The sequence below is a fragment of the Lissotriton helveticus genome, chromosome 8 (genome assembly GCF_964261635.1).
Source record: "Lissotriton helveticus chromosome 8, aLisHel1.1, whole genome shotgun sequence".
In the NCBI taxonomy this organism is placed as follows: Eukaryota; Metazoa; Chordata; class Amphibia; order Caudata; family Salamandridae; genus Lissotriton; species Lissotriton helveticus.
The window spans coordinates 5,864,063-5,890,658 of record NC_136069.1 but is presented as its reverse complement, the minus strand read 5'-3'; the positions used below and the strand labels follow the sequence as shown (position 1 = coordinate 5,890,658).

The following is a 26,596-nucleotide window of genomic DNA, read 5'->3' as shown; positions in this document are numbered from 1 at the left end:
TCCCTTGACCCTGTAAAGAGAGTGCCTGCGAGTGACCCCCTTGACCCTGTAAAGAGAGTGCCCGCAGGTGACTCCCTTGACCCTGTAAAGAGAGTGCCTGCAGGTGACCCCCTTGACCCTGTAAAGAGAGTGCCTGCGAGTGACTCCCTTGACCCTGTAAAGAGAGTGCCCGCAGGTGACTCCCTTGACCCTGTAAAGAGAGTGCCTGCAGGTGACCCCCTTGACCCTGTAAAGAGAGTGCCTGCGAGTGACCCCCTTGACCCTGTAAAGAGAGTGCCTGCGAGTGACCCCCTTGACCCTGTAAAGAGAGTGCCTGTAGGTGACTCCCTTGACCCTGTAAAGAGAGTGCCTGTAGGTGACCCCCTTGACCCTGTAAAGAGAGTGCCTGTAGGTGACTCCCTTGACCCTGTAAAGAGAGTGCCTGTAGGTGACTCCCTTGACCCTGTAAAGAGAGTGCCTGTAGGTGACTCCCTTGACCCTGTAAAGAGTGCCTGCAGGTGACCCCCTTGACTCTGTAAAGAGAGTGCCTGCAGGTGACTCCCTTGACCCTGTAAAGAGAGTGCCTGCGAGTGACCCCCTTGACCCTGTAAAGAGAGTGCCCGCAGGTGACTCCCTTGACCCTGTAAAGAGAGTGCCTGCAGGTGACCCCCTTGACCCTGTAAAGAGAGTGCCTGCGAGTGACTCCCTTGACCCTGTAAAGAGAGTGCCCGCAGGTGACTCCCTTGACCCTGTAAAGAGAGTGCCTGCAGGTGACCCCCTTGACCCTGTAAAGAGAGTGCCTGCGAGTGACCCCCTTGACCCTGTAAAGAGAGTGCCTGCGAGTGACCCCCTTGACCCTGTAAAGAGAGTGCCTGTAGGTGACTCCCTTGACCCTGTAAAGAGAGTGCCTGCAGGTGACTCCCTTGACCCTGTAAAGAGAGTGCGTGCAGGTGACCCCCTTGACCCTGTAAAGAGAGTGCCTGCAGGTGACTCCCTTGACCCTGTAAAGAGAGTGCCTGCAGGTGACTCCCTTGACCCTGTAAAGAGAGTGCCTGCAGGTGACTCCCTTGACCTTGTAAAGAGAGTGCCTGCAGGTGACCCCCTTGACCCTGTAAAGAGAGTGCCTGCGAGTGACTCCCTTGACCCTGTAAAGAGAGTGCCTGCAGGTGACTCCCTTGACCCTGTAAAGAGAGTGCCTGCAGGTGACCCCCTTGACCCTGTAAAGAGAGTGCCTGCAGGTGACTCCCTTGACCCTGTAAAGAGAGTGCCTGCAGGTGACTCCCTTGACCCTGTAAAGAGAGTGCCTGCAGGTGACCCCCTTGACCCTGTAAAGAGAGTGCCTGCGAGTGACCCCCTTGACCCTGTAAAGAGAGTGCCTGCGAGTGACCCCCTTGACCCTGTAAAGAGAGTGCCTGTAGGTGACTCCCTTGACCCTGTAAAGAGAGTGCCTGCAGGTGACTCCCTTGACCCTGTAAAGAGAGTGCCTGCAGGTGACTACCTTGACCCTGTAAAGAGAGTGCCTGCGAGTGACTCCCTTGACTCTGTAAAGAGAGTGCCTGCAGGTGACTCCCTTGACCCTGTAAAGAGAGTGCCTGCAGGTGACTCCCCTGACCCTGTAAAGAGAGTGCCTGCAGGTGACTCCCTTGACCCTGTAAAGAGAGTGCCTGCAGGTGACTCCCTTGACCCTGTAAAGAGAGTGCGTGCAGGTGACTCCCTTGACCCTGTAAAGAGAGTGCCTGCGAGTGACTCCCTTGACTCTGTAAAGAGAGTGCCTGCAGGTGACTCCCTTGACCCTGTAAAGAGAGTGCCTGCAGGTGACTCCCCTGACCCTGTAAAGAGAGTGCCTGCAGGTGACTCCCTTGACCCTGTAAAGAGAGTGCCTGCAGGTGACTCCCCTGACCCTGTAAAGAGAGTGCCTGCAGGTGACTCCCTTGACCCTGTAAAGAGAGTGCGTGCAGGTGACCCCCTTGACCCTGTAAAGAGAGTGCCTGCAGGTGACTCCCTTGACCCTGTAAAGAGAGTGCCTGCAGGTGACTCCCTTGACCCTGTAAAGAGAGTGCGTGCAGGTGACTCCCTTGACCCTGTAAAGAGAGTGTCTGCAGGTGACCCCCTTGACCCTGTAAAGAGAGTGCCTGTAGGTGAATCCCTTGACCCTGTAAAGAGAGTGCCTGCAGGTGACTCCCTTGACCCTGTAAAGAGAGTGCCTGCAGGTGACTCCCTTGACCCTGTAAAGAGAGTGCGTGCAGGTGACCCCCTTGACCCTGTAAAGAGAGTGCCTGCAGGTGACTCCCTTGACCCTGTAAAGAGAGTGCGTGCAGGTGACCCCCTTGACCCTGTAAAGAGAGTGCCTGCAGGTGACTCCCTTGACCCTGTAAAGAGAGTGCCTGCAGGTGACTCCCTTGACCCTGTAAAGAGAGTGCGTGCAGGTGACTCCCTTGACCCTGTAAAGAGAGTGTCTGCAGGTGACCCCCTTGACCCTGTAAAGAGAGTGCCTGTAGGTGAATCCCTTGACCCTGTAAAGAGAGTGCCTGCAGGTGACTCCCTTGACCCTGTAAAGAGAGTGCCTGCAGGTGACTCCCTTGACCCTGTAAAGAGAGTGCGTGCAGGTGACCCCCTTGACCCTGTAAAGAGAGTGCCTGCAGGTGACTCCCTTGACCCTGTAAAGAGAGTGCGTGCAGGTGACCCCCTTGACCCTGTAAAGAGAGTGCCTGCAGGTGACTCCCTTGACCCTGTAAAGAGAGTGCCTGCAGGTGACTCCCTTGACCCTGTAAAGAGAGTGCGTGCAGGTGACTCCCTTGACCCTGTAAAGAGAGTGTCTGCAGGTGACCCCCTTGACCCTGTAAAGAGAGTGCCTGTAGGTGAATCCCTTGACCCTGTAAAGAGAGTGCCTGCAGGTGACTCCCTTGACCCTGTAAAGAGAGTGCCTGCAGGTGACTCCCTTGACCCTGTAAAGAGAGTGCGTGCAGGTGACTCCCCTGACCCTGTAAAGAGAGTGCCTGCAGGTGACCCCCTTGACTCTGTAAAGAGAGTGCCTGCAGGTGACTCCCTTGACCCTGTAAAGAGAGTGCCTGCAGGTGACTCCCTTGACCCTGTAAAGAGAGTGCCTGCAGGTGACTCCCCTGACCCTGTAAAGAGAGTGCCTGCAGGTGACCCCCTTGACCCTGTAAAGAGAGTGCCTGCAGGTGACTCCCTTGACCCTGTAAAGAGAGTGCGTGCAGGTGACCCCCTTGACCCTGTAAAGAGAGTGCCTGCGAGTGACTCCCCTGACCCTGTAAAGAGAGTGCCTGCAGGTGACTCCCCTGACCCTGTAAAGAGAGTGCCTGCAGGTGACTCCCTTGACCCTGTAAAGAGAGTGCCTGCAGGTGACTCCCTTGACCCTGTAAAGAGAGTGCCTGAGGTGACTCCCTTGACCCTGTAAAGAGAGTGCGTGCAGGTGACCCCCTTGACCCTGTAAAGAGAGTGCATGCGAGTGACATTTGCTGACCAAGAACAATGAATGTGTTTGAAAAGAGTCTCCTCAGACGCGCCTACAGGTTTGAGACTTAAAGCGTTAATTAGAATCTCAATCTACCCATTGTTTCATGAGGCGCCTAGTCTTCCACGGTGGTGCTTCCAAGGCACATCTTTGACTAGATGTTGTACTGTACATTAGTATAAGCTTCTATGAAGGCAATCAAACCTATGACCAATTGTTGGAAATCCACCTTAACTCTGCACCAAGCCTGGCCTCCACTTCTGATGGACTTTGTTTTCAATCCTCAGGTCATGGTTGATGGCGTGGTGTCTGTTGTGGTTCCGGGCTCTGAAGTGGAGGAAGAGGAGGAGATGGAGATGGAAACGTTTCGCAAGGATGGCGGCATCTCTCAGCTCAATGTCATAAGCTCTCCTCCTGTAAAATACTACAATCACTTCCCCAGGTAAGCTCTGCAACAAATCATAGACCTCTGAGGTGCAGAACATTGTTAAATGTGCTTTCAAGGTCCTACCGGTCCATTGGTCCACTCCTTGTCAATCAAAGACCAACCCATATCTGGGCAACTGGTCCTTGTGCTACGATTCAGACACAGGTGGTGAGAAATGTTAATTTCACTGATAACGTTCCTCAAAGGTGAATTTGCAAAGCGTACCGCCTTCTAAAAACTCCATCCTTGGCTACATTTTCAGCAAAAACAGTGTTTCTTAGAGAGATTGTGCGTCTGTTCACAACGCTGACTTCTCGATCAGAAACTGCTTCTTAAACCTGTAAAGAAACTGCTGCCGTGAGTACTGGCATTATTTAACGTGAGCAGAGGTCCTGAGCTTAATTAGCCATATGAGTAATTTTTAAATATAGAACACCATAGGGACTATATATTTGACCTGTCCAGCCGGACCAGGATTTTTATTGCAATCAAAAAACAATCAATGAAATACAAAAGGGAATTACTTGTGGTAGGGCACAATCCTGTACCCAAACATTAAGAGAGAAAGAAAATAGAAATAAGTGAGTACTGGCAGGCCCTAGTTCCCGTACAAGCTGCTCACCTACATTGGTTTTCTCTTTCTTATGGTATGGTGGAGCCTTCATCACGCTTCGCACTCCCAGGTGTCCAGCTGTTTCAACTGCATAGGGTCGTTTTCTTCACTTCCCACAAGTCTAAGCACTACACGTATTTGACCTTCCAGCTCTGTAACCTTTCTCCTATTGCCTCTACCACTCAGGTTGGAGGTGAGACAAGTATCCTCTGCAGGAGGCGGTTTCTTTCAGGGGATTCTCACATGCTCTTAGGTACCTGTTTTGTCTTCACCACCATTGACATTAAGGAATCACTTCCAGAAGATGCAGTAGAAGGGATTCAGATGTGTACCGCAGGATACCCCATATCTGAAAGGGAAGCTATCTCCTTGGGACAGAGCACACATCGGGACCCACCGCAGCCTTAGCTTTTTGATCTAGACAGTAGCCCACCCTCTGTCCTGGGCCTTGTTCTGGTCATTCTAATAGGAGGTCTTTGGATCTCAGGCCAGTCTTACTATCTCCAAGGAGCGCCAACATTCCATGTGCAATGACTATTTACTTCTCAGTATAGAATGATCCCTTATTACTGGATGTGGGGTGTTGTATGTGGGGACAGGCAGTTTTTTTCTGAAGCTATCCGTAATCTGAAGTGTAGCAGTGGTGCAAGAGCATCTCCGTGATCTGAGATCAGAGTGAATCTCTGTAACCTGAGATCAGAGTGCATCTCCGTACCTGAGATTAGAGTGCATCTCCGTGACCTGAGATCAGAGTGCATCTCCGTGACCTGAGATCAGAGTGCATCTCCGTAACCTGAGATCAGAGTGCATCTCCGTAACCTGAGATCAGAGTGCATCTCCATAGCCTGAGATCAGAGTGAATCTCTGTAACCTGAGATCAGAGTGCATCTCCGTAACCTGAGATCAGAGTGCATCTCCGTAACCTGAGATCAGAGTACATCTCCATAGCCTGAGATCAGAGTGCATCTCCATAGCCTGAGATCAGAGTGAATCTCTGTAACCTGAGATCAGAGTGCATCTCCGTGACCTGAGATCAGAGTGCATCTCCGTAACCTGAGATCAGAGTGCATCTCCGTAACCTGAGATCAGAGTACATCTCCATAGCCTGAGATCAGAGTGCATCTCCATAGCCTGAGATCAGAGTGAATCTCTGTAACCTGAGATCAGAGTGCATCTCCATAACCTGAGATCAGAGTGCATCTCCGTGACCTGAGATCAGAGTGCATCTCCATAGCCTGAGATCAGAGTGCATCTCCGTAGCCTGGGATCAGAGTGCATCTCCGTGACCTGAGATCAGAGTGCATCTCCATAGCCTGAGATCAGAGTGAATCTCCGTGACCTGAGATCAGAGTGCATCTCCGTAGCCTGGGATCAGAGTGCATCTCTGTGACCTGAGATCAGAGTGCATCTCCATAACCTGGGATCATAGTGCATCTCCATAGCCTGAGATCAGAGTGCATCTCCATAGCCTGAGATCAGAGTGCATCTCCATAGCTGGAGATCAGAGTGCATCTCCGTGACCTGAGATCAGAGTGCATCTCCGTAGCCTGGGATCAGAGTGCATCTCTGTGACCTGAGATCAGAGTGCATCTCCATAACCTGAGATCAGAGTGCATCTCCATAACCTGAGATCAGAGTGCATCTCCATAGCCTGAGATCAGAGTGCATCTCCATAGCCTGAGATCAGAGTGCATCTCCATAGCCTGAGATCAGAGTGCATCTCCGTGACCTGAGATCAGAGTGCATCTCCATAGCCTGAGATCAGAGTGCATCTCCGTAGCCTGGGATCAGAGTGCATCTCTGTGACCTGAGATCAGAGTGCATCTCTGTAGCCTGAGATCAGAGTGCATCTCCGTGACCTGAGATCAGAGTGCATCTCCATAGCCTGAGATCAGAGTGCATCTCCGTAGCCTGGGATCAGAGTGCATCTCTGTGACCTGAGATCAGAGTGCATCTCTGTAGCCTGAGATCAGAGTGCATCTCTGTAACCTGAGATCAGAGTGCATCTCCGTAACCTGAGATCAGAGTGCATCTCCATAGCCTGAGATCAGAGTGCATCTCCATAGCTGGAGATCAGAGTGCATCTCTGTAACCTGAGATCAGAGTGCATCTCTGTAGCCTGAGATCAGAGTGCATCTCCGTAACCTGAGATCAGAGTGCATCTCCGTAACCTGAGATCAGAGTACATCTCCATAGCCTGAGATCAGAGTGCATCTCCATAGCCTGAGATCAGAGTGCATCTCCATAGCCTGAGATCAGAGTGCATCTCCATAGCCTGAGATCAGAGTGCATCTCCATAGCCTGAGATCAGAGTGCATCTCCGTAACCTGAGATCAGAGTGCATCTCCATAGCCTGAGATGAGAGTGCATCTCCATAGCTGGAGATCAGAGTGCATCTCCATAGCCTGAGATCAGAGTGCATCTCCATAGCTGGAGATCAGAGTGCATCTCCATAGCCTGAGATCAGAGTGCATCTCCATAGCCTGAGATCAGAGTGCATCTCCGTGACCTGAGATCAGAGTGCATCTCCATAGCCTGAGATGAGAGTGCATCTCCATAGCTGGAGATCAGAGTGCATCTCCATAGCCTGAGATCAGAGTGCATCTCCATAGCTGGAGATCAGAGTGCATCTCCATAGCCTGAGATCAGAGTGCATCTCCATAGCCTGAGATCAGAGTGAATCTCCGTGACCTGAGATCAGAGTACATCTCCATAGCCTGAGATCAGAGTGCATCTCCATAGCCTGAGATCAGAGTGAATCTCTGTAACCTGAGATCAGAGTGCATCTCCGTGACCTGAGATCAGAGTGCATCTCCGTAACCTGAGATCAGAGTGCATCTCCATAGCCTGAGATCAGAGTGCATCTCCGTAACCTGAGATCAGAGTGCATCTCCATAGCCTGAGATCAGAGTGCATCTCCGTAGCCTGAGATCAGAGTGCATCTCCGTAGCCTGAGATCAGAGTGCATCTCTGTGACCTGAGATCAGAGTGCATCTCCGTAGCCTGAGATCAGAGTGCATCTCCATAGCCTGAGATGAGAGTGCATCTCCATAGCCTGAGATCAGAGTGAATCTCCGTGACCTGAGATCAGAGTGCATCTCCGTGACCTGAGATCAGAGTGCATCTCCATAGCCTGAGATGAGAGTGCATCTCCATAGCCTGAGATCAGAGTGCATCTCCATAGCCTGAGATCAGAGTGCATCTCCATAGCCTGAGATCAGAGTGCATCTCCATAGCCTGAGATCAGAGTGCATCTCCGTGACCTGAGATCAGAGTGCATCTCCATGATCTGAGATCAGAGTGCATCTCTGTAACCTGAGATCAGAGTGCATCTCCGTGACCTGAGATCAGAGTGCATCTCCATAGCCTGAGATCAGAGTGAATCTCCGTGACCTGAGATCAGAGTGCATCTCCATAGCCTGAGATCAGAGTGCATCTCCATAGCTGGAGATCAGAGTGCATCTCCATAGCCTGAGATCAGAGTGCATCTCCATAGCCTGAGATCAGAGTGCATCTCCGTAACCTGAGATCAGAGTGCATCTCCATAGCCTGAGATCAGAGTGCATCTCCATAGCCTGAGATCAGAGTGCATCTCCATAGCCTGAGATCAGAGTGCATCTCCATAGCTGGAGATCAGAGTGCATCTCCATAGCCTGAGATCAGAGTGCATCTCCATAGCCTGAGATCAGAGTGCATCTCCGTAACCTGAGATCAGAGTGCCTCTCCATAGCCTGAGATCAGAGTGCATCTCCGTGACCTGAGATCAGAGTGCATCTCCGTAACCTGAGATCAGAGTGCATCTCCATAGCCTGAGATCAGAGTGCATCTCCGTGACCTGAGATCAGAGTGCATCTCCATAGCTGGAGATCAGAGTGCATCTCCGTGACCTGAGATCAGAGTGCATCTCCATAGCCTGAGATCAGAGTGCATCTCCATAGCCTGAGATCAGAGTGCATCTCTGTAGCCTGAGATCAGAGTGCATCTCCATAGCCTGAGATCAGAGTGCATCTCCATAGCTGGAGATCAGAGTGCATCTCCGTGACCTGAGATCAGAGTGCATCTCCGTAGCCTGGGATCAGAGTGCATCTCTGTGACCTGAGATCAGAGTGCATCTCCATAACCTGAGATCAGAGTGCATCTCCATAGCCTGAGATCAGAGTGCATCTCCATAGCCTGAGATCAGAGTGCATCTCCATAGCCTGAGATCAGAGTGCATCTCCATAGCCTGAGATCAGAGTGCATCTCCGTAGCCTGGGATCAGAGTGCATCTCTGTGACCTGAGATCAGAGTGCATCTCCATAACCTGAGATCAGAGTGCATCTCCATAGCCTGAGATCAGAGTGCATCTCCGTGACCTGAGATCAGAGTGCATCTCCATAGCTGGAGATCAGAGTGCATCTCCATAGCTGGAGATCAGAGTGCATCTCCGTAGCCTGAGATCAGAGTGCATCTCCGTAGCCTGAGATCAGAGTGTATCTCTGTAGCCTGAGATCAGAGTGCATCTCTGTGACCTGAGATCAGAGTGCATCTCCGTAACCTGAGATCAGAGTGCATCTCCATAGCCTGAGATCAGAGTGCATCTCCATAACCTGGGATCATAGTGCATCTCCGTAACCTGAGATCAGAGTGCATCTCCATAGCCTGAGATCAGAGTGCATCTCCGTGACCTGAGATCAGAGTGCATCTCCATAGCCTGAGATCAGAGTGCATCTCCATAGCCTGAGATCAGAGTGCATCTCCATAGCCTGAGATCAGAGTGCATCTCCATAGCCTGAGATCAGAGTGCATCTCCGTGACCTGAGATCAGAGTGCATCTCCATAGCCTGAGATCAGAGTGCATCTCCATAGCCTGAGATCAGAGTGCATCTCCATGATCTGAGATCAGAGTGCATCTCTGTAACCTGAGATCAGAGTGCATCTCCGTGACCTGAGATCAGAGTGCATCTCCATAGCCTGAGATCAGAGTGCATCTCCATAGCCTGAGATCAGAGTGCATCTCCATAGCCTGAGATCAGAGTGCATCTCCATAGCCTGAGATCAGAGTACATCTCCGTGACCTGAGATCAGAGTGCATCTCCATAACCTGGGATCAGAGTGCATCTCCATAGCCTGAGATCAGAGTGCATCTCCGTGACCTGAGATCAGAGTGCATCTCCGTAACCTGAGGTCAGAGTGCATCTCCGTAGCCTGAGATCAGAGTGCATCTCCGTAGCCTGAGATCAGAGTGCATCTCCGTGACCTGAGATCAGAGTGGATTTGGATTGGCTCCTCACTTCGCTGAATTTGGGAACTTGAACATCCCTAAAGACTGCAAAGCAATTCTTACAAAATTCCGGAGCTCCTTCCACGCTCAAGTGCTATTCTGCAAAGTGGAAGAGATTTTGTGAATGGTGTATTGCTAATTCATTACATCTACTCTTGTCTTCTCCAGAGCAAGTATTGCCCTATCTCTTGCACTCAGCCAAGGTGGGACTCTCGCCTTCATCCATAAAAGTTCACCTTGTATCAATTCAAGATAAAGACGACGTCTGGCTCAATGTTCTTTGTGGTCTCATAGACTCATTAAAGAATTTACGAAAGGCCTCTTCAGGGCCTATCCACCGGTTAAATCTCCACCAGTACTGCTGCTATTGAATACAGTTCTGTCCCAATTTACGCGATCCCCATTTGAGCCAATACTTAAATGTGACTTAAAATTTCTTTCTTGGAAAGTGGCTTTTCTCTTAGCCATTATATCAGCCAGGCGTATCAGCGAAACCCAAGCATTCACCATAAAGGGACATTTCTTCAATTTATGGCAGACACAGTTATTCAACGTACGAATCATTCCTTCACACCGAACGTGCCCTCTACTTATCATCTCAATGAACCTATAATCTTACCTACATTGTCTCCAAATCCGTCCTCCATGGCGTAAAGGGCTCTCCATTCTTTGGACATCAAGCGCTGCTTGAAGTTTTATTTGCAAAGAACAAGAATTTTTCGTAAATCCTCTCTATTGCGGATTTCCTTCTCGGCAACCAGGAAGGGTCACTCACTAACTAGGACCAGTATTGCTGGTTAGATCACTTCAACGATTGTCTTCTGCCATGAAAAGGCTGTCCATCGGTTACCTCCAAGGGTGCAAGCTCATTCAACAAGAAAGATGACAACTTCACCAGCCCTGCTTGCGCGAGCATCTCTGCCTGACATATGCAGGGCGGTAACGTGGGCAAGGACGCATGTGCACCAAGCATTACTGCCAAGATTGTTGGAGAAAGGCAAATATAGCAGTGGGACAGGCTGCACTTTGTCACCTCTTGCTTAAGGCATGCAACTAGTAGCCGTTCTTATTTATTTTGTTATTATTACTTGCATTCAGAGTTCTGTTATGTATACAATTGTTTTTTCATGATTGAATCCTCTGGTGTGTTTTTCTTGTGATAACATGTTGGGATAGTTTGCCTTCCCGCTGTCTATATTGCTTAACCTCTTCGCCGCGAGGCTAATTCACCCGCAGCACGGGGGGAGGGGGGCCGTGCGCGGCGCCACGGTGCTCATGACGAGCTCGGCTCGTCATGCAGCACGGTGGCGCTGTGCTCATGACGAGCTGAGCTCGTCATGACCAAGCCTGTTCCAATGGAACGCGCAGCACAGAAGGGGAATTATCCCCGTGTGGGTGCCACCGTGCTGCATGACTAGCTGAGCTCATCATGGGCACACAAGAGGTTAATAATTTTTGGCGTACTGCTAACTAATCGGATTCAAGTATACAATAGTGGAGAAAAAACAAGTTAAGACTTAGTTTCCATACGAAAAGCGTTTTTTGATTTGCCAATATCTTTGGCGCCATTTGATGAATCTTTGCGAAATTTTCTAAACTAATGGGGCGCTCTGGTCAGCTCCTGGGGTGGTTTTGGGGTGATTCATCAAGCGGGGGTTGAGAAAAAATGAGGGTCCCAAAACACATTTTCCCCATGTTAATTTCCATAGGAAATTTAGACACGGTTACAGCCCGAACTACTGAACGGAGTTACACCAAATTTGGTAGCTCTTGGTTCAGAAAGCACCTTTTTTTTTTTTAATGGTGTAAATCCGTTCAATAGTTGCTGAGAAATTCTAAAAATAAAAATATCGATATCTGAGCACCGAGGATGATTCACGAATCCTCCTGAGCACAAGCTTCATTCTGATTGGCTGTCAACACTCCAAACCAGGAAGTGTTGGCAGCCATCTTGTGACTCGGTAAACGAGTCACAAGAAAAAGGGTGAAAAAAAATTAAAAAACAATAAAAGGGGGCAGGGTGGAAGCCCCCGACCCCCTAGACATGCTTAGGAGATCCCACAAGGAGCCTTAGGGCAAAAAAAAGGATAAAAAAAATAATCTGCAGGATTTGCGCTGGGTGCGCAAATCCTGTGAAACTTTTTCTTAAAACGAAGCACGGGTTGCTGTGCTTTGTTTTCTATAAGCCCCCGGGTGGCCCAGGTCCTGGGGCAATGCAGAGGCTTATATAATTATATGCGTGGTTATGCGTCGCCCCATAGCCCAGGGGTCCGCCACGTCCCTGGGGCATTTGCTTTTTAGGACGGGAGGCCTCGCAGGCCGCACCGGTGACCTCCACCTCCCCAGGGCTTTTTATTATGTTGGGTGGCCTTGCGGGCCCCCCAAACCCGGGGGACCACTACCTCCTGGGGCTTTTAGCCCTCCAACATCTTGATTCACAATATGTGGCAAAGAGCCTAGCTCTTTTTCTGAAATCATGTATAACCACACGAAAAATGTTGGGTACGAATTCTCCTTGAACACTTGAACATATGTTTTTTTTCCGCTGTAACTTGATTTAAAATTGTATCTTCCTGGACAAATGTATTTCTCTAATTTTTATACTTTTAGGTGTATTAACGGTAATTGAGATTTTATGATGAAATGTTTATATGTGATGTACTTTTTATGATTAACAAAACGGTTAACCGAATAAAAGATTTGAACCTGAACCTGATATAAATGCGGGTTGCCGCCACGCGGCCCCCTCGCAGCCTCGGGGACCGCCATCTTCCCGGGGCTGTATTAAAAAACAAAGTGTGGGGGGCTCAATCCCCCCACACATTGCCCTGGGGACCACCACCTCCCTGGGGCATTGAATATCAAAATTTGGGGAGTCCGTTGGGGACCCCAGGTACCACCACCTCACCGGGGCTTAAATTAGTTGGGAGGGAGCGCACGGCCCTCCTCCTGGAGCCCTCAATGGCCCTCAGGGCCGCCACCCCCCAGGACCGGCTCCTGCAATGTCTCCGGGTGCCCACCCCCGGGATATTGCCGTTTGCAATAACAGGGCGATGTGGCTCCCGCCCTGTCATTGCAAACTTAGCTCTGCTTCTTGGAGGCGAGAGCAGGAAACCTGCTCTTTCTTCCAACAAGCAAAGCAGAATTGCTTTTGGGCAAAGAGAGCTTCTCCCTTTGCTCAAAAGCAGTGCCAGCTCCCACAGGATGCGGGGATTCAGCAGGGACCGTAGGAGCATTGGGGCTCCCCCCATGGGCTCCAACATGAGAGACGGCCCCAGGGGTGGGGTCCCCGGGGCCAGAAGTGGCCCGGGAGAGGGGGGGCCACACGGCCTCCCTCCCAAAATAAATTATTTGGGGATAATAAAATAACAAGGCAAAGCCCCTGTGGATGGGGTCCCCGGGGCCCAGAATGGCCTCAGGAGCGGGGCCGCGCAGCCCCCCTCCATAAAAATGATTACAAATAAATAAATACATATGTGGCCATGCCCTGGGGGATGGGGTCCCTGGGGCCGAAATTGGCCATGGGAGGGGGGCCACACGGCCCTCTTCGGTTTTTGTTAAAAAAAAATTTAAAACATGTGTCAGGCCCTGGGGAATGGTGTCCCCAGGGCCCATAAAATACTAAAAGAAGGTGGGGTTCACAGCCGCCTTCTAAAAATGCAACAGAAAAAAAAGCCAACATCTCGCCAGAGGTCTCGCCCCGCCTGCACCACTCTGCAAACGTGCCCCCTAGCGTGTTCTAAGTTGGGGGATGAAGTCCCCTTCATTCCAAAGGGTACCTGGGGGCCAACTAGACCACCAGGCACCTCCAGTAAGCCCCAAACAGTGGGATTGCTGGGTGGTGGTCTGAGGCCACGCCCCTTTTTACACCACTCTACAAACGGGCGTCTTGGCGCATTGCTGGTGGGGCGATGAGGTCCTCTTGTATCCTGAGGACCTCAGGACTAAAGTGGACTTCATCCCCCGAGCAGCAGTGCACCAGGAGTCGCGTTTGCAGAGTGGTGTGGAAAGGGGGCGTGGCCTTTGAGCACTCTCAGCAATCCAGTTGTATGGGGCTTACTGGAGGTAACAGGAGGGCTAGTTGGCCACCAGGGACCCTCAGGAGGAAAGGGGACTTCATCCCCCAACCAAGAGCGCCACAGGATGTGCTTTTTCAGAGTGGTGAAAAAAGGGGGCATGGCCTGTGTCCCCCTCTCAGCAATCCCACTGTGTGGGGCTTGCTAGAGGTAGGCTAGTTGGCCCGTAAGGACTCCCAGCAGCGAAGGGGACCTTAATCCCCATCCAAGAGCACGTCCTCAGGGAGCAAGTTGGCAGAGTGGTGGGCAACGGGGGCATGGCCCGCTATGAGAACTTAGCAATCCTGCTGGTGGTAATAGGAGGGGTAGTTGGCCCCCAAGGATGTCCTTGGGGGTCAACTACCCCTCTTTTTTACCTCCAGTAAGTCCCACACAGTGGGATTGCTAGGACTTCTTTGGAGGCCAAGCCCCCCTTTCTCTGCCACTCTGCAAATACACCTCATGGCAGACTACGGGGTGGGGGTGAAGTCCAATTTACTCCTGGGGGACTTTGGGGGCCAAGGAGCCCTCCTGGTATCTCTTGTAAGTCCTACGTGGCAAAATTCCTGAGCGCTGGTCGGAGGCCCAGCACCCTTTCTCCACCACTCTGCAAACGCGACTGCTAGTTAAAGAAGTGTTTGCAATGAAATAGAATTTGCATTTGCAAGAGATACAGCTATTGGCGTTGTAAAGGTAAAGGTAAAAGTTTTTTACTAATGTCAAGTCAAGTCAAGTCAAGAAACTTTATTCGGTTGTTCTTATTGACAACCATAAAAGCATTTACATTATACAATTATTAACACGATTATTCATTAAAAGAAGAAATCAGATAAAAATAGAGTCATAAACAAGACAGATCTACATTAAGCATTCAGAATGTTTAAAAAAAGTCCTTAAAAGAAACAGGAAATAGCATTTCATGTATCAATACTTTTATCCTTCCATACTGTTTCTAAATTTCATTGCCAGTTTTAAGAAACTACATATATACAAGGTGTATTCACTTCTTAGCAGCTGAAGGAAGTGTAAAGCAGGGCGAAATTGTAAAAAATTCAGCTTTTTCAAGCAGGGTTTTAAATATAACTTCCTCGGTGTAACATAATAGGGACAAAAAAACAGAAAGTGTGCCAGGTCTTGCGGAGACTTATCGTCGCAGCCGCAAGCCGGCAACACTTGCCCACGATGAGATCCCCTAGGAACAGCCAACAGTAAATGAAACAGGTTAAACCTGAACCTTGTCAATAGAAAACGGTCATAACTAGATATTTGCCATGTTAGGTACGGTTCCAGAAGCAATGTACTTTTTATTAGTACATGATTTCGTACACTATCTTTTTTTAATTCACATGACTCCCTATCCTGGTATCTAGAATCAATAAAAGCCTTCTTGACCGCAATAACATCCGATTTAGTAATGGATTCAGGAAATAAGAAAAGTTCAGGACGACCTAAATCAGTAAAGCACTTATGCAAGTACTTTAACCAGGGAACCTTCATCCTGTTATCCCATGTAAGTGCTTCTCTTAATATAAGCTGGGTGAGTGGTATGTTGTCATTTAGCCAACAATTCATCCAACATAATAGGGGATTTACTACAATTTTGTCACATATGAAGGGGACCCCCAATTCCTCATGCACAGAGAAATTTGCCGTACCCCTGGGAACCCTTAATAATTGTTTTAGAAAGTTATTTTCAACTATCTCTAGGGCTTCCAGAGGAGCATATCCCCATATTTCACTACCGTAGCATGCTATAGTAACACTTTTGGCCTGGTAAAGTTGGAGTAATGCAGCAACTGGGCTGTTTCCCATTTTCCTGGAAAAGTCCATTATAGCCGCATTTACCCTGATAACCTCTCCCTTCTTTTTTTGAATCACGGGTCCCCAATTTAATTGAGTGTCAAAAAGGACCCCAAGGTAAGAGAATGTGTTTGTTACAGGGATTTGTACTCCATTTACATTTAAGCGATTTGGTTTTTTGCTTCCATGGCCAACCTTCATTATGTAGGATTTAGAATTATTAATACTTAAATCTCTATTTTTCATAAAAGAAAAAAAAGAGTCTAATAAAATTTGAAGTCCATTGGTGGTCCTAGATAAAAGGACTGCGTCATCCGCATATAGCAGAACCGGCAGTCCCTTTCGGCCAATGTACGGGTAGTCTGTATTAGTGTTTAAAAGGTGCTCTTCCAAATCATTTATGTAGAGGTTAAAAAGGAACGGGGCCAGAATGCATCCTTGTCGAACACCCCGATACACTCCAAAGTCTTTTGTCACATTTAGATCTTGTGTGTATCTGACATTCGCTTTAGTATCAGAATGCATATCTTCTAACAAATTAACTAAGTTCTGGTCCACACCCATTTTTGCCATGGCGCCCCAGAGCTTCCCGCGACTCACACAATCGAAAGCCGAGGAAAGATCCATGAACGCCATGTGGATCGTTCCTTGCCGGGCCTTAGTATACTTCCCAATGATAAGGTATAAATTTAAACATTGAGAGATCGTAGAATGCCCAGGCCTAAATCCATATTGGATTGAGGATATTATTTTATTTTCCTCCGACCACCTGACCAATCTATTCAAAATTACTCCTCCCACGACTTTAACCACGGAGTTTATTAGAGATATTGGTCTATAGCAGAGAGGACTATTACGGTCTCCTTTCTTGAATACAGGCACAATAGTAGATACCCCCCATGATTTTGGGCATCCACATGACACAGCCGCATTAAGTACTGCTGTAAGGACCGGTGCCCAAAGTACTATGCGAGATTTAAAAAGGTCAGGAGGAAGGCCATCAGGTCCTGGGGCCTTGTTGTTTGCTAGCCCTTCAATTCCCTTTATTACCTCATCAATTGAGAAGAGCAATACATTTTCACTACTTTCATTTAATCTGTATTCTGCTTGCGACTCATTATTTTTAAAAATAGAGCTGAAGTGGTTAATCCATTCTTCCTCTGGGATGTTAGTGCCCACATTGGAAGCGCTAGTGTGGTCAAATATAGGCTTATTAATGATCTCCCAGAACTTCGAGCTGTTTTTCAAAGTCTCGGGGTCTAGCAAAGACTCCCATAGACTTTTTTTTACCGCTCGCTTGCGATTAGCACATGACTTCTTATACCTAACCCGCAAGTCCCTGACAAGCATTAGGTCTCTAGGTTTTATTTTTAGGGCTTTTTTAAGTTCACGACTGGCCTTCGAACAATCACTGTCAAACCATTTTGGATTACTGTTTGGGTTGACTTTCCCTTTAGTAGGTACCGTTAAAATTGACTCCATCTTATTGGCAATCTCCTTGAAAGATGCTAAGATTTGTAATGGCGCTGATACAGGAGATGTACATACTGACAGTTCATAGTTACACACATTATTAATAGAGGAGTAAAACTGTTCACAATCCACCATTGACTATTTTAAGCGACGTTTACCGTTAATACATTTTATAAGACCTCGATCCTCACGGGGATTGCGTTTTTCAAATGTATTCTCACCCATCTTAATGCATATAGGGTTATGGTCGCTATAAATGCTCAATTGAATCGAGAAATCCTCAACAATATTAACAAAGTCTGCAGACAGTAAAATATGGTCTATGTATGTCCCTGTCGCGTGACCTTTAAATGTGGGGGTTGGGAAAACAGTTAGCTCCGATACTATTGACATTGCTATAAAGAAATTATTTTCATTCAACAAATCATTTAGTTCTGTTCCCCTCCGTGAGTGATCAAAATGAATTCCTTCCGTACTATTACAACCCATTTGACCAACTATTGTCATGCTAGGGTTCCCACATAAATGTGTGTTAAAATCACCTACTATTATCTTTTGGCGAGGCAAAGAACCGACATTTGCCCTTAGGAATTCACGCAAAGACTCAATATTACAATCTCCGGACTGATTCACTGCGTTGTAAAAGTTGATCAGTACAAGTTTTGTTTTACCCCTCCTAAACTCTAAAACCTGAATATTACTGTTACCAGAATGGTGTTCAACTTTATGGCATACAAGTGTCAAGCTAACAAAAATTGCCAATCCCCCTTTTGCTCTTCCACTAGCTGATGGAACTGCAGGAATAATAAAACTCTGGTAGCCTTCAATATGTAAATTTTTTCCTGCTACCCAAGTTTCTTGGAGACATATTATCGGATATTCTTTGACAAAAGACAACCATCCTTTATCACTCAGTTTGTCATGGAGTCCTGCTATGTTCCACGATAATAACCTCTCCTTGCATTTTTGCAGTTCACATTGTGTTGTGTCAGCTTTCTCGTATACATCTAAACTAGTGGGTATTGAACCTGTGTTGCAACATACCCGTTCTTTCACAGAATTGGCCGTAGTATGTACTGGGAAGGGGACTGAATTTATATCATTATGTGGACTAGTTATATCAGTTAACTGATTCGCAACTCCCAACATCGCAACATTACTACCTTGCAATTCTAGGGTTTGATTGTCATTTCCTAAACCTACGTCTTCTGACAGGCGATCATTGTGGTCAGGATTAAGAGGTGTGTCAGGTAGTCATTCCACCCCTTCCAGCCCACCCTCATCAAGAAAGACATCATACCTGTTGGAAATGGGGATGCTAAATCGGTTATTGAAGTGGCTAGGATGTTGATGATCTTGTTGATGTGTCCGTATTGGACGTTCCCTTCTGTCCAAACTGTAACCCCAGTTATTAGTTGGTGCACCAAAACCCCAGCCATTAATTGTTTCTGGCCAAATTGGCCTGATATGGGTATGACTTGACTTAGGGTATGTCATACTCCGTTGTTTTTTGCCAAAAAATTCTAGGGTGAGAGGAATGATGGTACCTCTCCTGCGCTGCGGCGGCAGGATGTTTGGTAGAATGTTTGGTAAAACAGCAGAGTTTACAAAATTTATAATTATACAGTCCCCTTTAAATTCTTTGGGGTTTTGCCCTATCCACGAAACCCGTCTGGCTGACTTAATGTCTCCAACTAGCTGTTGTTTCCCCCATGGGGCCAACTGCATGTTTCCAGATAGCCAATGCAGGGCCTTACTTGTTAGCGCCGTGGGGGATTCTGATTGATCTGTTGCTAGTGGGGGCGCATTTGCCAGTACCAGCACTAATGGTGCCGCATCTTCTATAAAGTGTAGTGTATCTTCTTCTACTCCTGGTGCGGACAGTACAGGGGGGTTTAGGGGCTGAACCTCTCTTGGCAATGAATAATTAGGCACGGTATTTGGGGTCTGTTCCAAAAGAATTGCTTGTGTAGTATTGGAATTTATGCCTCCCTCTATTCCAAGTCCAAAAGCCTCTTTTACGGGTGAAGCCAAATTTGTGACTGTTACAGATATGTTTAACACCTCTTCTACTATCTTTTTCTGATCTGCGCCTAATTTCTTTACATCCGCAGATAGCTTATCCAGTTTAGCCACTACTGGTTTAATTAAAGCTTTAAATTTAATATCAATTAATTCTGCTATCCTGGATAATAGCTCTTCATCCACGTTTAACTTCTCAGCATCTTCTCCTTTCCCCCTACTTTTTTCCTTGCTTCTCACAGGTGACGCAGCCCTCTTCCTCCCAGAGTGAGCTCCACCACGATGTATTTGCGGTTTTCTACACTTTCTGATAGCACGAGTAGCAGGGACTTGAGCTGGGGGATCAGCATCGTTATTTATCTGTTCACTCTCCAGCACATTTGAATCTTGTTCAGTATCAACTATCTGAGAATCGGAGTCATTTTCCAGAGCTGAGTCTTGTCCTTGTGTTATGTGAACACTCTGGTTTAAGGTACCATTATCATGTGTATCAGTATCTAGGATTAAACTTCCCTCAACCTGAGAAGGTATATCAATCCACGGTGAGTCTGGTGATGGGCTTAGGGGGGATAGAATAGGGGATTGACTAAGGCCTAAGGATTGTCTCCTTTCATTATTAATCTTTGACACTACATGAACCATATAATTGTCCATGGTATTACCACCCGCCACAGGAATCTTTTTTGGCATTCTTGTTTATACTAATATTGATACCCACTCTTTATCAATCTGAAAATAAGAGAGGGCATACGTAATACAATGCAAGTATATCCAGGGTATAAATTATAGTCAGGGGTACATAGTCTTACTGCAACCAAACGAAACCGGTTCAGCAGGGGCAGAGTGGCGCGCCCAGTCCAGTCTCAGTCTGTCTCGGACTGTCTAAGACTGTCCGCCCTTAGTCCGGGCTTTGTCCCGGGATAGGTCCCGCACACGCGTCCCGCTAACGCGTGGTCTGCCCAAGTTAAATACGGATCCTGGTTTAGGGGGCGGAGACACGGGAAGAGGCAACAGGTGTGCTCGCTGGAACTCGCACAGCCTGATGGGCCTCGCAGTCCCGTCCTCCAGCGCCTACACTCTCCCACGCAGCTTCAATGCCCTACGGGGCTCCTGGCAGGCAAAACGAGGCACAGAGTTCCCAGGCTTCAAAACTTCACAAACTCCTCGGCGAGCGGCTCCCGCGGAGCGGGGGCTGCGAGGAGTATAAGGGCACAGGCAGGGGGGCGGAGACATGGGAAGAGGCAACAGGTGTGCTCGCTGGAACACGCACAGCCTGATGGGCCTCGCAGTCCCGTCCTCCAGCGCCTACACTCTCCCACGCAGCTTCAATGCCCTACGGGGCTCCTGGCAGGCAAAACGAGGCACAGAGTTCCCAGGCTTCAAAACTTCACAAACTCCTCGGCGAGCGGCACCAATAACTTTTATTGTATCCTGAAGGAGGAACCTGACTGGTAACAGGTGCATGCACGCAGCCACGTGCCTCCGCTGTCAGCACGCGCCAATGTCCAGCCCGAACTAATGGTTTTGGGAGTGGAGTGGATGTACATTATGTGTAGTGAAATTATGTGGTAAGTTGTGCAGTGGAATTATATGGATAGAAAGTATGTGGTATTTATTTTTATAGGAAATATGTAGATTGAGAGTATGTGTTATGGAGAGTAATTATGTGGTTTGGTAGTCTGTGTTGTGGAATGGTAACCTCAGGTTTAGTCTTCCTCATTTTCAGCGTGATGGAAGGCACGTGTTACTTATTGCTAAATGTGGGTAATAAATTGGTACTAATGGTGTGCAAGCCACTCTTGCTTCCTTCTGCACCTCTCTTGCCTCTTTCTGCATTTCTGCTGCTTCTTTTTGCACATTTCTTTCTTTTTCTGCACTTCTCTTGCCTCTTTCTGCAAATCCCTTCTATTTTCTGCACCTCTCTTGCCTCTTTCTGCACCTCTCTTGCCTCTTTCTGCACCTCTCTTGCCTCTTTCTGCACCTCATTTGCTTCTTTCTGTACCCCTCTTGCCTCTTTCTGCACCCTTCCTTCTTCTTTCTGCACCTCTCTTGCCTTTTTGTGTACCCCTCTTATCTCTTTCTCCACCCCATTTGCCTCTTTCTGCACCTCTGTTCCTTCTTTCTGCACTTCTTTTGTTTCTTTATGCACCTGGCTTGCTTCTTTTTGCACCCCTCTTGCCTCTTTCTGTACCTCTCTTGCCTCCTTATGCAGTTCTCTTGCCTCCTTCTGCACTTCTCTTTCCGCACTTCTCATGCCTCTTTCTGCTCCTCACATGCTTCTTTCTGCACCCTTTTTGCTTGTTTCTGTACCTTTCTTCCCTCTTTGTGCAACTCTCTTGCCTCTTTCTACAGCTCACTTCCCTCTTTCTGCAACACTCTTGCATCTGTCTGTACCTCTGTTACTTATTTCTTCACCCGTCTTGTCTCTTTATGCACCCTGTGTGCCTCTTTAAGCACCTCTATTGCTTCTGTCTACAGTTCTCTGTGCACCCCTCCTGTCTCTTTCTGTATCCCTCTTCCCTCTGTGTGCACCTCTCCTACCCCTTGCTGCACCCCTCTTGCCTCTTTTTCCACATTTGGTGGTTCTTTCTGTACCTCTTTTGCTTCATTCTGTACTTCACTTGCCTCCTTCTGTACCCCTCTTGCCTCTTTCTGCACCTCTGTTGCTTCTTTCTGCACTGCTCTGGCTTCTTCCTACACCTATGTTCCAAACTTCTGCATCCCTCTTGCCTTTTTCTGTACCTGTTTTCCCTCTTTCTTTACCTCTTGCCTCAGTCTGCCTACCTGTTTCCTCTTTCTGCACCCCCTTTGCCTGTTTCTGTAACCCTCTTGCCTCTTTCTGTAGTTCCCTTGCCTCCTTCTGTACCTCACTTGCTTCTTTTTGCACCTCTTGGTTCTTTTGCTCTGCTCTTGCTTCTTTCTGCACCTCACTTGCAAATTTTGGCACCCCTCTTGCCTCTTTCTGCACCCCTTCTACCTACATCTTTACCTCTCTTGCCTTTGTCTGCACCTCTGCTCCCTCTTTCTGTACCTCTTTTGCCTGTTTCTGCAACTCTTTTGCCTCTTTCCGCAGTTCTCTTGCCTCCTTCTGCACCTCTGTTGCTTCATTCTGCACTTCCAATGCTTCTTTCTGCACCTGTCTTGCTTCTTTCCACACCTCTGTTGCCTTTTTCTGCACTTTTCTTCCCTCTTTCTGTACCTTTCTTGCCTGTTTCTGCATCTCACTTACGTCTTTCTGCATTTCTCTTGCTTCTTTCTACACCTCTGTTGCTTCTTTCAGCAATTCTCTTGACTCTGCACTTCTCTAGCCTCTTTCTGCATCTCTATTGCCTCTTTATGCACTTCACTAGCTTCTTTCTGCATCCCTATTGCCTCTTTCTGCATCCCTCTTCGCTCTTTGTGCAACCCTCTTGCCTCTTTCTAGACATCTCTTCCCTCTTCCTGAACCACTCTTACCTCTTTCTGCTATTTTCTTCCTTCTTTCTGTACCCCTCATGCCTCTTTCTGCACCTGTTTCTGTAACCCTCTTGCCTCTTTCTGTAATTCCCTTGCCTCCTTCTGTACCTCACTTGCTTCTTTTTGCACCTCTTGGTTCTTTTGCTCTGCTCTTGCTTCTTTCTGCACTTCCCTTGGTTCGTTCTGCACTGCTCTTGCCTCTTTTTGCATCCCTCTTTATTCTTTCTGTATCCCTTTTGCCTCTTTGAGCACCTCTTTTGTTTCTTTTTGCACTTCTCTCTCCTCTTTCTGTACCCCTCTTGCCTCTTTCAGCACCTCTGTTGCCTCTTTCTGCACTGCTATTGCCTCTTTCTGCACTGCTATTGCCTCTTTCTGCACCTCTCGTGCTTCTTTCTCCACCTCACTTGCCTCTTTCAGCACCTCTGTTGCATTTTTTCCGCAAATCTCTTGCCTCTTTTTGCATCCCTCATTTTCATTTCTGCACCTCTGTTGCTTCTTTCTGCATGCCCGTTCCCTCTTTATGCACCTTTTCTGCCTGTTTCTACACCTCTTGCCTCTTTCTGCACTTCTCTTGCTCTTTCTGCATCCTTTGCGCCTCTTTCAGCACCTCGGTTGGTTCTTTCTGCACTTCTCATGCTTCTTTCTGCACCTCTGTTGCTTATTTCAGCAACTCTCTTGCCTCTTTCTGCACCTCTCTTGCCTCTTTCTGCACTTCACTTGCCTCTTTCTGTGCCTCTGAGTTAGAGGTAGTTTTAATCCCCCTGCCCTAGTATGTACTAGGGCCTTACAAGGGAGGTCATGCCAATCCCAGGGCTACCCCAACCCATAGTGTACCCTAGTGTATGTAGGTGTTTTCACTGTAGTCTTTCGGTATAGCACTGGCTCCCGGCCTGGTTAGTCAGAGTTAGTTACCTGCAGTACCAGTCAGCAAAAAGTTGTGGAGGGGGGCACAGCATGCCATTGCAACTCGGGCTCTTTCTGCACCTCTGTTGGTTCATTCTGCATATCTCTTGCTTCTTTCTGCACTTTTCTTCATATTTCTGGACTTCTGTTGCCTCTTTCTGCATTTCTCTTACTTCTTTCTGTGCCTTTCTTCTTCTTTCTGCACAATTCCTACCTCTGTAGGCATAGTTAGAAATTAGCATTTAAAAGACCTTTGAAATTCACTGAAAAAAAACATAGGTTTCATAGACGTTATAGTTAGAAATGAGCATTTAAAAATCGTTTGAAATTCTCGAAAAACCCCATAGGTTTCAGGGACATTATAGTTAAAAGCAGACCAAGTACCGGGGCCCAAGGCAAGCAGAGATTTGTCCTTTCTTTGATTGTTTGGCTTCCCTCCTCAGTGACCCACGCCACATAGCATGAGAATGTTATCACAGTCCATTTCCAGGTATCAATCGACCTCATAAATGACCCGTTTCACGAGCCTGAAAGAGTGAAGGGCCACGGCTATCTATTCTGATGTGTCCCTGACCATTTCCAAATGTTCACCATGTGTCTTTTGTGAACGTGCTCCTCAGGTTGTTTATCATCAATGCTGATGGATCGGGCACAGAGCTTCTTCGTGACAAGGAGGTGGACGAGTACCTGATGCTTTGCTACAGTGACCCCACCACTGCTGTGATTGAAGAGCCGGCACCAGAACAGCCAGGTGGGCATCCATCACTCAGAGCATGGCGTATGTACACCTAGATGCATAGCAAAGCTCAGGGCACTTACTACTGTACCTCAAAAACATTGATTGAGGGGTGGGCTCTACGCCATCAGCTGGGTTGCTGTAGGCACTTTTAGGTAGGTTGTCATTACCCACCAAGCATATGTTTCACCTCTGAACCCACAACCAACTACCATTTTGCTACTTTCGCAATTCACAATTCCACTCCACCTGTGATAAATGTACAAAGACAAGGAAAGCTACATTAATTCACACACAGTGCTTTGTAGGGTTATTATTTGAAGTCTCTGCTTCCTGACTCAGACATGCATATGCCTCTGTGTGTTTGTTTGTGTGGGGTGGTTGTATTGTTACTTGAAAAGCATGCATCAAGCTATGCAGCATAGCTCTGTACATAGCGGTAGGAGAGCAAAATAATTCTACGTCCGGAGTGGGGTTGGTGTTAGAAAATCAGCAAAGCAGAGGGAGTGAATCTTCATGGAAGCTCTTAATAAATCCAGTATTTGTAAATCGCAAACTAATCACCCCTAAGGGTCTCAAGGTGCTGGGGGCCATCGGGAGAGTGAGTTATTGCCCAGGGTCATATGATGCTTAGCTGAGCTGCCGCCCGTGCCGGGGAACAAAAAACGGGCCCCTGAGTCAGCTGCCCTTGCCCCTGTGACACACTTCATCTTTCCTTAGCACAAAGGATTGTGGAGGTCTCTTTTGATGGCTGATGAAGATTTGGAAACGCATCTTAATATCCATCTGATGGTGACCGCTGAACAGAAACACTGGTTCAATGACTCCCAGTATGGCTTCAGAAAACATCATGGGACAGAAACCGCAATACTTTCAGCTGTGGGCAGTATCAGATGCCAAGTGGATGAGGGACAGGGACTGCTGCTAATTCTCCTGGATCTGTCTGCAGCGTTTGATACCATCTCTCCCACTCTGCTGTTACAGACTCCAAGGGCTAGGCATCTCACATCAAGCCTTAGCCCTCCTGTCCTCCTTTCTAGGGGAACGATCTCAAAAGGTGAAGGCGAAGCTTCAGCGCTTCTACTCTGAACCTTCTCCCAGCCCTGTGGAGTGCCGCAGGGCTCTTCTCTAAGCCCCACACTTTTTAACCTTTATGTTGCACACCTAGCTGCTATTATCGATTCCTTCGGAATAGAGGTTGTGTCGTATGCAGATGACACTCAGATTATGGTGTCAATCTGTAAGAATTCATGCTCGTTAGCTGAGAACGTTCTATGTTGCATGACTAAAGTGGCAGAATGGATGTCATGTAACTTTTCAAAGCTGAATGGGGAGAAGAGGGAAGTGATGATTATTGGCCCAGGTTTGTCAAGCTGGAATAGCAGCTGCTGGCCTCATTCTTTAGCTACATGTCCTACTCTGGAAAAAAGGTCAAGAACCTCTGAGTATTAATGGACCCTGAACTCAGCTTCACTGCACAAACTAATCGTACTATCATAACCTGCACCTGGATTATAAGGATGCTGAAGAAAATCTTCCAACTCATCCAGCAGCCTGCACGCCAACCGCTTGCCCATGTAATGTCCAGACTCGATTACTTCAACTCACTCTACCTGGCCTCAAACAAGTGTACGGAGCAAAAAATCCAGGTGGTACAGAATGTACTGGCAAGACTGGTTCTGGACATTCCTAGAAGGCAGTCGGCTGCTAAGGGCTTGGACACCCTTCACTGGCTCGCAATTAACAAACACATCAGCTTCAAATCTCTCTATATGGTCTATAAGGCTTACAATCTTCCTTATCCATCAACATTAAAATCCATGTTGAGCTGGTATTCCCCAGGCAGACACCTTTGCTCATCATCTAATCTACAGCTTAACATACCCATAACCATAAGAAAGAGATGGGGCGATAGAGCATTTTCTATTGCCGCCAGCAAACTCTGGAACACTCTTGCAAAAAACATGAAGGCCATCTCCCAGCTCATGCCCTTTAGGAAGGCTCTTAAGACTTGCTTATTCTGCATATAGATATCTCTTGAATCAGCAATACTAGTGGACTCTCTTTTTGGATTGTGATCTACAGCGTCTTGACACCTTCGAATAACTGTCTCGCTTTATAAATGGGACGCGCAATCAACTGGGGGCATTTTTGAACGACCGTGAGGGGAACGGTCCGACGCTTACCTGCAGCCTCAACACTCTCGAGGGCATACAGCCGCGATCCGCCGTGAGGGAAACGGCTTGCGGTGGGACTCCATCTCCCAGCATCACTCCCAGCGCATAGAGCCAGCGTCAGGGAGTTCTGTGACGCTGTCAGCCGCCAGCCCATAAAATTCCACAACGCCTCCCGCAGCGCGGGACGCGCGCGGGCAGCACCGGGAGAAGCCCGGGC

The 26,596-nt window shown here is 48.0% G+C and overlaps 1 protein-coding gene across 5 annotated transcripts in view; it reads left to right on the top strand.

The window, feature by feature from the left end:
* The window catches only part of SPAG17 (sperm associated antigen 17), a 1,244,773-nt gene that overhangs the window by 1,058,545 nt on the left and 159,632 nt on the right, over positions 1-26,596 (top strand). For all 5 annotated transcript variants that reach the window (XM_078656351.1, XM_078656349.1, XM_078656348.1 and 2 more), the window contains 2 exons: positions 3,742-3,896; positions 24,087-24,217. In XM_078656351.1, coding sequence (XP_078512477.1) covers positions 3,742-3,896; positions 24,087-24,217 — 286 coding nt within the window. The remainder of the gene's footprint in view (positions 1-3,741; positions 3,897-24,086; positions 24,218-26,596) is intronic.